The 14,480-nt window shown below is 35.5% G+C and overlaps 1 protein-coding gene across 7 annotated transcripts in view; it reads right to left on the bottom strand.

Moving 5' to 3' along the window:
* The window catches only part of USP34 (ubiquitin specific peptidase 34), a 231,649-nt gene that overhangs the window by 27,447 nt on the left and 189,722 nt on the right, over window positions 1–14,480 (bottom strand). For all 7 annotated transcript variants that reach the window (XM_027131781.1, XM_027131778.1, XM_027131782.1 and 4 more), the window contains 13 exons: window positions 12,749–12,813; window positions 12,581–12,656; window positions 12,442–12,489; window positions 11,986–12,051; window positions 10,135–10,215; window positions 8,165–8,250; window positions 7,395–7,563; window positions 7,217–7,291; window positions 5,893–6,044; window positions 2,197–2,245; window positions 2,005–2,109; window positions 1,868–1,912; window positions 1,023–1,127 (listed from right to left, as the gene is read on the bottom strand). In XM_027131781.1, coding sequence (XP_026987582.1) covers window positions 1,023–1,127; window positions 1,868–1,912; window positions 2,005–2,109; window positions 2,197–2,245; window positions 5,893–6,044; window positions 7,217–7,291; window positions 7,395–7,563; window positions 8,165–8,250; window positions 10,135–10,215; window positions 11,986–12,051; window positions 12,442–12,489; window positions 12,581–12,656; window positions 12,749–12,813 — 1,122 coding nt within the window. The remainder of the gene's footprint in view (window positions 1–1,022; window positions 1,128–1,867; window positions 1,913–2,004; window positions 2,110–2,196; window positions 2,246–5,892; window positions 6,045–7,216; window positions 7,292–7,394; window positions 7,564–8,164; window positions 8,251–10,134; window positions 10,216–11,985; window positions 12,052–12,441; window positions 12,490–12,580; window positions 12,657–12,748; window positions 12,814–14,480) is intronic.

Raw genomic sequence — 14,480 nt, forward strand, 5'->3', positions numbered from 1 at the left:
AAGCTAAATAGTTTTTTGAAAACTAGAGCCTGAAAGAAGTTTCACACCCATGTTTTTTCCCATTTTTAAAGCAACTTATTTTTATTAACAGGAATATGTTCAAGGAGAATTTGTCATTAGTTTACAAAATAAAATTATAATAACCAAGGACTCTAACACAGGACCAATAAGAGAACTCAATGACCTTTAAGGTCTTAAGTTTACAAAGTTATTTAAAAGTGCTTTTAATTCTCTAAAGTTTCCATCTTTACTTTTCTTATTGTTTGCCCAATCTGCTACTATAAGTGAGAATGAAAACTAGCTCACTATACTGCTGGGAAGATTTTTTTCATTGGAAAAGGAAATCCTAGGAATCTAGAGTAGGGGTTGGAAAATTATGGCTCTCAGAAGCCAAAATTACGGCTTCTGTGGTTTGCCTGTTTTTAAGTTTTTATTGGAACACAACCATGCCCACTCATTTACATTTTGTCTATGGCTGGTTTTATGGTAAAACAGCAGCTGAATGGTTCTAACAGAGACCATATGGCCCACAAAGCCTAAAATATTTACTATCTGGACTATGAAGAGAAAAAGTTTGCCAGGCCCCTGGTCTAGAGAGTGGGCATTTCCAACACTCACTAAGAAGAAATTCTGTAACCTCAGCAGTAACTCTGGAAGAAAGGAAGTGGTTGGTGCGTCCTCTGTATTTTCTATCAACTGCTGAAAGCACCTGGCTTGTATTTCTAGGGCTTCTACCACTTTACGGAATCTTTTTTGAGGATACGGGAATGAGGACCTCGGATGGGCTGAAGACTGCTTATGACTCTACGAGAAAATCTTTAAACATCTGAGACACTAGGGAAGAACTCTTTTTTCCCCTAGATCTTCTGACTAAAGCATCTCTTCTTCCCTTCACCTGTGACTTACTAAAACCATTTTGAGTTACCCAAGCAAGAAGAAACTAGTACTTAAAATGTGAGTGACTGTTAGAAAAATAAAGCCCTCGGAAAAATAAACACTAAAACATCTGCTGCAAGACTTACCTCCCATATCCTTTGCAGAATGTAAGATGCAAAGGGAGGCATTCCTGGAGGTCCACCAGCAAACTCCATTAGCATAGTCAACAACTTAAAGAAAGGATTGGCTGCCTATAAGACATGTACATGACTGTGTATTTAGATCTGTTTGAACCCATCATTTCCAGCTGAAAACAAAGAAATATAACTCTTCTACAGATCACATTTAAATCTGCTGTATTAGGTTAGAGAGCTCAGTACTCATACATATGAACCTGAACTCTCATAAAGCAGAAGGGTGAGCGCAGGATACAGTGTCAATTGTGTGGGAGCCACATTTAACAGAAAACATCTATTTTTCTGGATGTCAATTTGGGAAAAAATGTATCAAAACTCTTGTTAATGAGACAACCATGTTTATAGAAAAATTTAGATTAAAAGTTTCCTGTAGCAACCTCTGCTCTCTGAGGTATAATTTATATTAATATTTGACATGTATTATCAAAGTAGCTATAATATTTTCATTTTATGAAAATATATACTTATCCACCTAGGCAGAATTCTGGTTAGTCTACTTTCTTCTAAGGTACAATATGATATATGCTTCAAACCAAACAACTTTAAAGCTCAGTATCAAGGTGAAACTCTGATATATTCAACTTATATGTAAATTTAATTGGGAAAATGACATTTGTGACAAGATGTGAAGAGGTAATTCAGTTTATTCAAGTTACATAGTTAAAAATAGGTGGTTGTATTATGAGGGAAGCCTTGATAAATTTTTTCCCAAAAACAATTAGAAAGGTTCATTTGAAAGCATTGTCAGTGCTGATAGCAGCTTGAAAAACATGAATGAACAGATGTCTACATACCTCAGGAGTCAATTTTGCTATTGATGTGAAAAGCATAGATACAATCTAAAACAAAACAAAACAAAACAAAAGGGATAATTTCAGAATATTCTTCCACAAATTACCAAAAATCTTTAAGACTGTTTCTCAGCACTTACATGTTCTGCAAGTCGATTATTGTATCGACAAAGGCTGAAAATCAGATTACAAGTTTGTCTTATATTGATGCCATCACGAATATGTTGAAACAAGAAGGGAAATCCCTGTTAAAAGCAAAAGTTGTTCATTTAAGAACTATTTTGTTGTTATTTTTGTGATTATCAAGTGGTCTAATATTGAGACGGTATTACCTTTCCTCCTGTTAATGCCGCCATGTCAGTCTGTGATAATGTCAAATGCCTGAAAGAAAACATTAGTGGAAATAAGTTTTTCTTTCCTCTATACTACTTTATAGCCATTTGCATCATGACACATAACAAAATTGTTGATTCAATTATAAGTGTACCAAGCCACCATCATAAAATGATTTTTGAACTTTCTGCTAGCTAGACTTGCTCACTAGACATCTTTTAGACAATTTTTCAAAATTCCAAGATTGGTACATGCAAGTCCAAATCTACTTTGTTTCCATTTAATTAACTCAAAATGTTGGTATACTGTAACACGAGGATGGGTCTAATTTAGAGAGCTTTTTTTTGACATGAGAACCTTCAAAACAAAACGAACTTCTAAGAAATAGAGAATTTCACTTTCAAGTTTAAAATTACTGCATATTTCTTTAACTTATTATAGAAAATTTCAAACACATACAAAAATAGAATACTGTAAGCATCCCATCACTCAGTTGCAAATTACCACCTTACGGTCGATCTTGATTCATCTGTACCTCCTACTTGTTCAAATATGAACTATTTTGAAGCAATTCCAGATACGTTATCACTTAGTCCATAAATTTCAATACATATCCCAAACATAAATTTCAAAAACATAAACAACACTACCAATATTCACACCTAAAATAAATTAACAATTTCTTATTATCATACAAGATCCAGTCAATTTCCTCAAGTTTCTAAAAAATATTTTTATAATTTGTTTGAATCAGGATCCAAATGAAGTCCTCTGTTGACACCGGTTGAAATGTCTTTTAAATCTCTTTTAGACAACTGGTTTCCCCTCCGATTTTGTTTTTATCTTGCAATTAATCTGTTGAAGAAAGCAGGTGGTTTGACCTGTAGAATTTCCCACATTTCCATTTTGCTGATTATATCCTTGGTGTGTTGTTTTAACATATTCCTCTGTCCCCGTATTTCCTATAAACTGGTAGTTATTAGATCTAGAGACTTGATCAGATCTAGGTTTGACTTTTTAATCAAGAATACCTTAATAAACGGTAGTGTGAACTTTCATCAGGAGGCACACAATGAAAAGCTGTCCCTCTTTTTGTAATGTTTTCAGCCCATGATGATCATTTCCTAGATCCATTATTGCATTTGGGATGCAAAATATTGATATCCTAATTCCAGCATTACTTGCTCATTTATTAGCTCAAATACCTCTATGACGATGAACATCCCTCTCATTTACCATTTGGTTGCCATGAAGTATAATTCTTGCAGGTAAGATAAATACTTGATATTGTTCCTTTATTAATAAGTTTCCAAAATTGTTACTTGGTTTCTTAATATACTCCAAAAGTTGTCAATAATTTTTAAAATTTTGTTTTTAGGTATCATTATAAACTCATGGATGTAAACATCCATGATGTGTTTTAGTCCACTTGCAGTTGTTATTACTATTATTGATGCTCAAGTTGTCCAATCTGTAACCAGTAGAAACCTCCTTAAGTTGACTCTTGAGACCTTTTAACATGACCTCAGTAGTCTTTGATAGCCTCCTTGCTTTCCAAAATGACAAAATGTTCGAGGCTTCCCATTCATTTCTTGCCCAAGACCTGGAATTGGCTATTTTCTCAAGGAACCTTGATTTTTTTCAGTGGGAAATATTATCTAGATGCCAGGGTCACTCACTGGTTTTTGGGTTGGACAGGATTTCTAGGCCTTTTCAGAAAATGGAAATACATAATACATTTTTTGTTTGCTTAAGACAAAATATACCATGAACTCTACTGATATTCCCAAATTCAAATTTAGTTTTGAAGAAGTTATGTAAACATCCTACAATTTTATATTTGTATTTCTCTTTTCTTTTTCTGAAAATCTTGGTTTCTAATGACATTAACAATTATCTGTTTTATTCTATAATACAGTTTCAGAATAATAATTCTAATTATACAACTACTCACAATATAATTAGTAAAACACTTGAGGATAATTTTACAATTCTTTTTGTCCTTCAGGTACATCCCACTAAAAATTACAGTTAAATCAATGTGTTCTAAAGTCACTTTAATTCCTCTCCAGTGGCTATGTCACCAACTCAATATACAGTTAAGCTCATTTATTTCAGTCTGCTTTTGATTTTTAGGGATTGCATTTTATTAATTTATTTATAATTATAGAAAACATTTACATGATTCCAAAGATAAATCTAAAAAACAAAACAGTGTACTATATTCAAAGAAGTCAAACCTTCATTCCTGTCCCCTCCAGCCTGTTTTCCCCTCCCCCAACCACTGGAAATTTAAAATTTATTTTTAAAAATTTAGTCTTCAATTAGAAAAATAGTCAGTTCTTGTTACTTGTAGTACTTACGTTCTATAAAGAGCTGCGAACACTGAATTAGTGAACACTGAATCACTGCTCATAGGGAAAACATACACTTAGGTTCCTGTGAACCTCTGGTCATAACATTTTCATCAATAGATCAATATGTTACCTTGTATAATGTGTGTTTCTGTTTAAAGACACCTGATTTAATGTTGACTCATTAGCACTGAATACAGAGCAAACAGCACTGTAACTCAAACCTGAATGAAGCTTATCTAATGTGTACTTTCTCCTTAAGGCATATTATGGCCTTCTTGAGCTTAGGAACACACTAGACAGCACTTGGCACTATGCTTGGGACCATTTTTAAACAGCCAAATCACCAACAAAAAGCATAAATGTGAGAAATGTGGCACATATTGCAAACAAAAATTTGTTTACAATTTGAGCACCGAAACAAGAAGGCAGAGTGTCACCATGTTTGACCTCAGCTGGAGAAGTGTGTGTCAGGTAAACTCCAATTTTTTGCCACTCTGTACATTCTGAAATCCACAAATCACTGTAAGCGCTTCACAAGTACTGATTTGGGGATTACAAATAAATTTAAGTAGGAGAATTCACAAAGTGGAGATCCATGAATAATGTGGCTTGGTTGCACACGTGCACGCACACACACACACACACACACTCTCTTCTCTCTCTCTCTCTCTCACTCACTTTGTGTCTCACAGCCTCCCCTTCTTAAAAAGTAGCATACTATAGGGAATTCCCTGGTGGTCCAGTGGTTAGGACTCAGTGATCCCGTAAGCCATGCTGTGTGGCCAAAAGAAAAAAAAAAGTAGCATACTATATATACTTTTGTCCACCTTGTTTTTTTTTCACCTCAGTGTTATGTATCTTAAAGAACTCTCCATGGTGGTACACATACAGTCCATACTGCCTGTTTTTTTTTCTGCTATAGAGTCCTCTATCAAGTGGATGCTGTTTCTTCAACTCGTACCATCTTTGTGGACACTTTCAGTCTTTTGCTGTTTATAAACACTGCTTCAATAAACAGCACTGCACATACATCTTTTGGTGTTTTGGGAACAGAATCCCAGAAGTGGGGTTGCTAGGTCAAAGGATGAATGCACATATAATTTTGCTAGATATTTTACTGTAAATTTCTTCAATGTATATTTCTAACATGACTCAGGCAAAGTAAGAGTTTGGTACAAAGGATCGAAATACTTATGCTACAAGAGTTGATGGAAAGTGTTGTTATTATTTAAAAGGAATTAAGTAACAAAAACTACTCAGTTAATAATGGTAAAACAATTATGTAAAAAGAATAAAATCAAACATGCTTTAAGCATTTTGAATGTTGAAACATTTCACCTTTCGGAGCGAGACTGTTCAACCAAAAGAGCAACTAAAGCTATCATTTTTTCAAGAGCAGCTGGCCTGTATTTTTCTTCTGCCAGAGAGAGTATATCTTCTTCCTCCTCCTCTTCTTCCCCTTCTTCCTCTGACAACACTTCAACTTGAGGCTAGAACATAACACAATTCATTTTTAATATATTATTTTCTAACATTATGTTGAGAAAAAAGAGCTTGATTGTCTCACAAAACAATGCAGGGTAGACAGTAGCATGTATCCATGGAAGCATGTATCAGGAGCATGTATCATGAAAAATAACCACTCAAAGGCCTAACCTTATTTAAAAGTCTAAACCACATTCAGGACAATTCTAGATTTAATAGGCAGAACTGTAAAGAACAATAATTCCCAATACTGTATTTACCTTACCTAAAGATATAAATTCTTTAATAATAAATTTTTTTTCTTATAGGCAAGCTCTTTGGAACATAAATCAGGAACAAAATTCATATATGAGTATGATAAAATGGTATTTCATATTTAATAAAAATACCAGTTACACAAATTAAGGAATCCATATTTGCAGTTTTCAGATAATCCAAACAGTAGGTATTTCAAAGAGATACTCATTTGGGGTTTGAAATGCAACACTGCAAAGATTTTATGATCTAACAAAGCAAAAGAAAAGCAGTCTAAATAAGTAGCCATCTAGGTTGAAATTAGATAATAACAGTACGTATCTGGAGAACCATTACAGCACAGTGGCTAACAGTTTCATTCAGGAGTCTAACCAAGGATCAAAGCCTAACTCACTGTGATCTAAAACAAGTTAACTTCTTTATGCCTCAAGTTCCCCATCTGTAAAATGGAGATAACAACAGTACTTACCTCTTAGGGTTACAACAAGGATTAAATAAGATAGAGCAAATAGAGCATTCAATCCAATGTCGTCATTACAGACAACACAAAATTGATGTAATAGTTTTAATATTATGAATTGAATTTTTGGAAGACTGACAGACTTAATATAGCAAAGGGCTTTAAAAATATGGCCAGCAAAAATGTTCACCAAAACACAAAATGCTACTGTAAGACCCTAAAGCAGGTGATGGCCATTTTGCCTAAATTTATTTGCTTTGATCCAGGGCCATACCAGTGAAATTTATCACTTGACTGTTTCTTCTCTTGCTATATCCACTAAAAATATCAACCAAACTTAGACCCTTAAAATCATTTAATATCAGGGCTGGAAGGGACTTCAAAGGAATCCAGTATCTTTCTATGATGCAAACTTGAAAACATGGCCTCTAAATCCCTGATATGAGACAGAATTGTACTTACATTTTCAGGCCCTTTAGTTCCCATGTAAAAATGTACCATTGTAGATATGGCTTGCAGTGAAAGCAAAAACTGGCTCTAAAAATAAAAATATTGATTTAAAAATATAAAATAAAAACAATTAAGTTTTAAATACTGAAATAAGTACATAATACCAGAAATAAACAAGATATAGCCTCACCTCTTCTTCACCCATTTTGGCAAATTCGTAAAGGAAGGCAAAATATTCTGTAAGATGTTTACTGTGAGGCTTTACACCATGTTCCATGATTAATAACAGAGTTCTCACAAATCGAGTGACACATGAACGACCACCTATATCTTCTACTGAAGCATCCATATCATCAGACCTGAAAACACAATTTTATACATCTTAGAAAAAGTATGCAGTCTGGGGATAGATATTTTGGGAGGAGAAGTATTTTAAAAACCTGAATTTATCTCTTTCATCTTTGCAATAATGAATACCAATTACAATAATACAAAAAGTTGGATTCCAGTTATCATGTCTCGCTGAAATCAAAACAAAAAGACTAAGTCAAAGTTACTTGTAGAGGATTTTGAAAATGCAATTAAATAAAAATAAAACAAAAGTATTCCTTCTTGATTTATATTATTACAGATTATTTTTAAATAGGAGAACCTAAATATTTCAGTGTGGATATTTAAAAATACTTTGTAGGCAGATCATCAAAAAACTTAAAAATAAAATGTTCAGGGACTTCCCTGGTGGTCTGGTGGCTAAGACTCCGTGTTCCCAGTGCAGGGGGCCCGGGTTCGATCCCTGGTCAGGGAACTAGATCTCACATGCATGCTGCAATTAAGAGTTCGCATGCTGCAATGAAACTAAGACCCGGCACAGCCAAATAAATAAATATGTTAAATAAATAAATAAATGAATGAATGAATAAATAAATAAATAAAGTTCAGTTCAAAAGGTATACTTCTTACCCATCTTCCATTCCTGGCTGTAGATAGAGATGAGCATGCACAGGTCTAAGTCTCTGAATCACATGGATACACAAACGCTGAAACATCTATAGATGAAAAGATAGGACAACCTAAGAGTCAACCCACATCAGGTAACAAAGACAATGAAAAATGAACACGATTAAAAATTCTGCTACCCTGGGCTTCCCGGGTGGCGCAGTGGTTGAGAGTCCGCCTGCTGATGCAGGGGACACGGGTTCGTGCCCCGGTCCGGAAAGATCCCACACGCCGCGGAGCGGCTGGGCCCGTGAGCCATGGCCGCTGAGCCTGCGCGTCCGGAGCCTGTGCTCCGCAACGGGAGAGGCCCGCGTACCGAAAAAAAAAAAAAATTCTGCTACCCATTTATATTTTGCCCACAGATTATCTTTTGACATTCTAAAGCTTTCCTGGAGTCTCAACTACAGACTGAAGATAAAAGGTAGAGTTAGCTTGAAAAACAATTTTATAAGGGAAAAAGCAAAAACAAACTACAGGTTTCAGTAATAGAGATTACCAAATACAAAGCTTCATGAAACCTCCTTTACTAGTGGAGATACAGAGGAAAACTTGGCATCCATCTCTTTCAGAAGAGTGGAGTGGGGCAGGACAGCTGCTTATTAGAATTTCAATGACTAGGAGAAGGAAATGCAATTTAAGTTTATCCAAAAAATATGGATTAAGATATACAAATGGCCAATAAGCACACGAAAAGATGTTTACTATCATTAATTATTAAGCAAATGCAAACCAAAACTACAATGAGATACTACTTCACACCCATTAGAACGGCTAAAATTAAGAAAACAATAAACAAATGTTGAAGAAGATGTAGCAAAAACTGGAACCTTCACAGATTGCTGGTGGGAATGTAAACTGGTGCAGACATCATGAAAAAAAGTTTGGTAGTCCCTAAGAATGTTAGTTACAACCCAGCAGTTCACTCCTCTGTATATATCCAAAAGAACTGAAAACACATGTCCACACAAATATCTGTACACATATGTTCATAGCAGTGTTATTCAAAACAGCAAAGAAGTGGAAACATCACTAATGTTCATCAACTGCTGAATAGATAAACAAAATTTGGTATATAAAATATTACTTGGCAGTAAGAAGAAATAAAGTACAGATATAAGTCACAACATGGGTAAACCTTGAAAACATTGTTAAATCAAAAAAGCCAGTCACAAAAGACCACATACTGTGTGATTCTATTCAAATGAAATGGTGAGAATAGGCAAACCCACAGAGGCAGAAAGTATATTCATAGTGGCCAGGGGCTGAAGAGAATGGACAGGATAAAATGGAAGCGATTGCTCATAAGTATGGGATTTCTTTTGGGGGTGTTATAAAATTAGGTAGATGATGGTCACATATTTGGGAATATACTAAAAAACACTTAATTTTACATTTTGAAAAGTTTTGCTAAATTTTATGATATAAGAATTGTATCTCAATTATAACTGAAAGCATATTTCAGATTAAATTTTTGGTTTTGTGTCATAAATGCGTATGTATTTTTCTTCCTTGTTAATTTTTCCAATGATTTATGAAAAACATATTGATTCATGTGACAGTTGAGAATCTGTCACAGAAATAAGTTATACACTATTCATTTAACTTTCAAGGCCATTACAGTACCCTACCATGGTTAGAATACCTAAGGATCTGAAAAAGAATCAGTACAACTCATACATCAAAGTAGGATCTGAGAAAATAGGCAGTTACAACTATCTTCCTATAACCAGGAAATGTGAATGATTTTAATCACTTGACTGGAAATGATAGCTGATTTGCCAAAAGAAGGTGGTGAAAATAAGAGCAAAATGACTTTTGTGATAAGAGGTCGATCTTTTCAAATTACTTCCAATGCTGGGTTAAAATATATTCACGGGCAAATTCCGAACAATTAACTTGAAAGCCACTTCTTTTCCAAATAAATTTTTTCTTACCTGTCTCACAATTTGATTAGGGCACTTAATTAGTATCTGCATTGGCCACCAATCATCATCAGCCATGCGGTCCAAAAACCACTGTAAGTAAATAGTGTGATTTTAACATTCAATCAATACTTGTCAATTGGGATAAAAATCACACAAAGATTTTAATTCTAGTTGACATCTGAATTCTTTTAAATTCTTACCAAAAAAGATTCTTCAATTGGTAGAAAGTGTAAAATCTAAAATGTCTAAAGTCATAATCAAGGTCATCTCAATACAGAATTCCATGGATGCCATTTACATTGTAGTGTAGAACCTACATGATGACAACCTGCAGTTCTTAATAAAGTCAAATACTATTTTCCTCTTAGACTTCATAAATGTCACACTGCAGAATTTTTTGTTCCTATTAATAATATACGATCTGAGTATGATAAACTTTCTGTTTAAAACCAATTTATGTTCTGTTGATAACAAAAAACACTCTTCTTTAGGCTAAGACAATTTCCCATTAATTTCAAGATATCTCTTAATCACATATTTAACTCCTCTATTGAACTGTACTGCCTATTTATGCACACACATAATTACTGACAACTGTAGAGAATTTTAACTCCTTGATAGAGTTCCAGAGGCAAATCCTTAGCGAAAATTCTGAAGTCACAACTTTATTAAAAAAAACAACAAAAACAAAAAAAATTTATGACTTAATCAAGCTTCTGCATCTACTGAACAGTTTTTTTTGTTTGTTTGTTTTTACTGAATAGTTTTTGAAAAATCATGAAGGGGGAAGGGAATAGAGGAATATGTTAAATAACACGCAAAGGATGCACTAGATCAAAGCCAGCATGTGGAAAATCCTGCAGAACAAATGAGAATGTGGTACAGAGGGAAAAAAAAAAAAGAAGGTAACTACAGTTGCTCCTTGGTATGGAGCCCCAGCATACACGAAAATCTGCAGATACTCAAGTCCCATAGTTGACCTTCTGTATCTTAGGTTCCTCTGCATCCTCGGATTTAACCAACCACAGATTGTACGGTACTGTACATACTTACTGAAAAAATCTGTGTATGAGTGGATCCACACAGTTCAAACCCGTGTTGTCCACGGGTCAACTGTATTATAGATGAAAAGAGATTTACAAGACAAAAGCAAAATGTGGACCTTGTTTCAATACTAATTCAAACAAACCGACTGAAAAAAATTAAAAACAAAATCTTTCTAAAAACCTTCTACATATGAAAAAATCTTCAACTAACTTCATCTATTGTACACTATGCTGCTGTCTCCCACTTCTGGGAATTTATAAGACCTGTATTCCTAGAAAGGTACACACCACTCCGGGAGATCATCACAAATGATAAACGATAGTAAGATGGCAATATGGCTAAGTGTTTATTACCTGTGTGCATACTATCCTTAGGGATGTATGTTTCTCTTATAATGTAATATGGGAAAAGATAAAATAGGACATAAACTGATCTACTGGGATATATGCAATTTTTCTCAGAGGGGGAAGGGAGATATGCATTTTTCAGTATTTTCTAGTAGCATACAAAAGTAGTTAAGAAATATCTGGTACAGTTCTGAATTTTCTATACTTTTTCCTTCCAATACATGGTGGGGGGGAACCCAAGGATTTTTAAGTAACTTAAAAATCAATTATTTAATCAATGTAATGAATTTGATACATTAATTATAAATTTCTCTTGGCAATCAAGTAATTTTAGGAACAACTTACACTGGCTCCCTATGATTTATAATAGATAAAACAATTTTGTTATATCATCTAAGTTAAGAATAAAAGAAAACAAGAAAGTGAATCTTAAGCTATGCATTGTTTGTTGAATCATTCACCTCACCTCACAAGCTGCTTGGCTATTATTAAATTGTTTGGTCAACAGTTCAATCCACTGAAGCATTGTGGGCTAAAAAAGAAAAAGAAGTTACTGAAGGTATTAGGTGATATCTGGGGCTTCCCTGGTGGTGCAGTGGTTAAGAATCCACCTGTCAATGCAGGGGACACAGGTTCAGGCCCTGGTCCGGGAAGATCCCACATGCCGCGGAGCAACTAAGCCCATGTGCTCCAACTACTGAGCCTGCGCTCTAGAGCCCACGAGCCACAACTACTGAAGCCCGTGCTCCACAACAAGAGAAGCCACCACAATGAGGAGGCTGCGCACCGCAATGAAGAGTAGCCCCTGCTCACTGCGACTACAGAAAGCCCACGTAGTAACGAAGACCCAACGCAGCCAAAAAAAAAAAAGATATGATAAATGACATGAATGGCACAAAAGTTTATGAAATAGAACACATACCTTTTCTTTTGAATGAATAAATGTCTCTAGGACAAAGGAAGTGCTTAACTGCAAGAAAAGATAAAATTAAGCAAAAAAGATTTAATTATTTTAAAGTCACCAATTTTGAAGAAATTACCTAAGTCTATACATATATTACCTTTGCTGTCATTAAGGACACAGCTTTAGGATCTGGTAATGTACTGGGAATACAACTACACAACTGCCACATAAACCTAGAATTTGAAAACAATAGGTTAAAATTCTTACAAAATAAGATTTTTTAAAAGTGTTAACAAAAAAATCTTACTAAATCTGCCAAGCTTACCCAAAATATGTATGTTCAAAAATGTTTTTGTCTTGAAGAAACTGCATGTTATCATGCCAAATCCACTGAAGAAAAAAATGTTAACATTAGACATCAGAAAGCATTTGCTTCATAACATTTTACCAATATTTTTATTAGACAAAATAAGACTTGCTCTAGAAGAAACAAAAAGTATACATGCACTTAAATTCATGTTGACTTTTTTCCAGGTAAATGGAATATGGAAGTAGTTACTAAACCTAATCCAATTTATCATTACTTATCTGGTTACCTCAAGCAATCACGTTGTTTCTTTTTTTTTCAATTTATTTATTAAAATTTTGAAAGTAAGAACTCTGAAATCCCATCTGTCTGAAGAGCAAATATGTAATGAATAAAATTATGTTAACATTGATAACATACATGAAAACTATGGTAGGCTGATATTCTGGTAACAACAGGTTATGAAAGACAGGTTTATGTTTAAAAACTGGCAAAATAGGGCTTCCCTGGTGGCGCAGTGGTTGAGAGTCTGCCTGCCGATGCAGGGGACACGGGTTCGTGCCCCGGTCCAGGATGATCCCACATGCCGCGGAGCGGCTGGGCCCGTGAGCCATGGCCGCTGAGCCTACGTGTCCAGAGCCTGTGCTCCGCAACGGGAGAGGCCACAACAGTGAGAGGCCCGCGTACCGCAAAAAAAAAAAAAAAAAAAAAAAACTGGCAAAATAAGGGACTTCCCTGGTGGCACAGTGGTTAAGAATCTGCCTACCAATGCAGGGGACACAGGTTCATGCCCTGGTCTGGGAAGATCCCACATGCCAGAGAGCAACTAAGCCCGTGCACCATAACTACTGAGCCTGTGCTCTAGAGCCTGCGAGCCACAACTACTGAAGCGCACGTGCCTAGAGCCCGTATTCCGCGATGAGGAGCCACCACAATGAGAAGCCTGCACACCGCAATGAAAAGTAGCCCGCACTCGCTGCAACTAGAGAAAGCCCGCGTGCAGCAACGAAGACCCAATGCGGCCAAAGATAAATAAAAAATTTTTTAAAAAAGAAAACAATGTGAAAAAGAAATTCATGTTTACTTACAGATCCTGTATTTATTGAAAAAAAAAAACCCAAAACCATGTGTAAGTGGACCCTCACAGTTCAAGCCTGTGTTGTTCAAATGCCAACTGTACATCATTAAGGTTTTATGTAAAATTTCATTTTATTTCACATGTGGGTGGCTATCTTTAAATACTGTTGGGTCCTCATCTACAACATGGTGTACATCTGAATACCCTGGGGACACAAAGTCTTGCACATAACGATTATAATCTATTTTATTTTGCTATTATGATAGCAGTTGAAATAAATCTTTGTATAAATAGGTGAGTTTAATAGCTTGGCATCTAGTGACGCATCTAATTCTGCTGGTAAACCTAAATTAGAGGGTTTGGAAGAAGATAATATTCTTGGCTCTTTATCAGTAAATTACAGGTAGGCAAGATACCATTAAAAGTGTTTGGGGGGCTTTCCTGGTGGCGCAGTGGTTGGGAGTCTGCCTGCCAATGCAGGGGACACGGGTTCGTGCCCCGGTCCGGGAGGATCCCACAGGCCGCGGAGCGGCTGGGCCCGTGAGCCATGGCCGCTAAGCCTGCGCATCCGGAGCCTGTGCTCTGCAACGGGAGAGGCCATGGCAGTGAGAGGCCCACGTACCGCAAAAAAAAAAAAAAAAAAAAAAAAAAAAATGTTTCTTTTCCAAATGT

This window comes from Aethalodelphis obliquidens, unplaced genomic scaffold (genome assembly GCF_003676395.1).
Source record: "Aethalodelphis obliquidens isolate GAN/ISIS:26980383/991018 unplaced genomic scaffold, ASM367639v1 scaffold40, whole genome shotgun sequence".
NCBI lineage: Eukaryota > Metazoa > Chordata > Mammalia > Artiodactyla > Delphinidae > Aethalodelphis > Aethalodelphis obliquidens.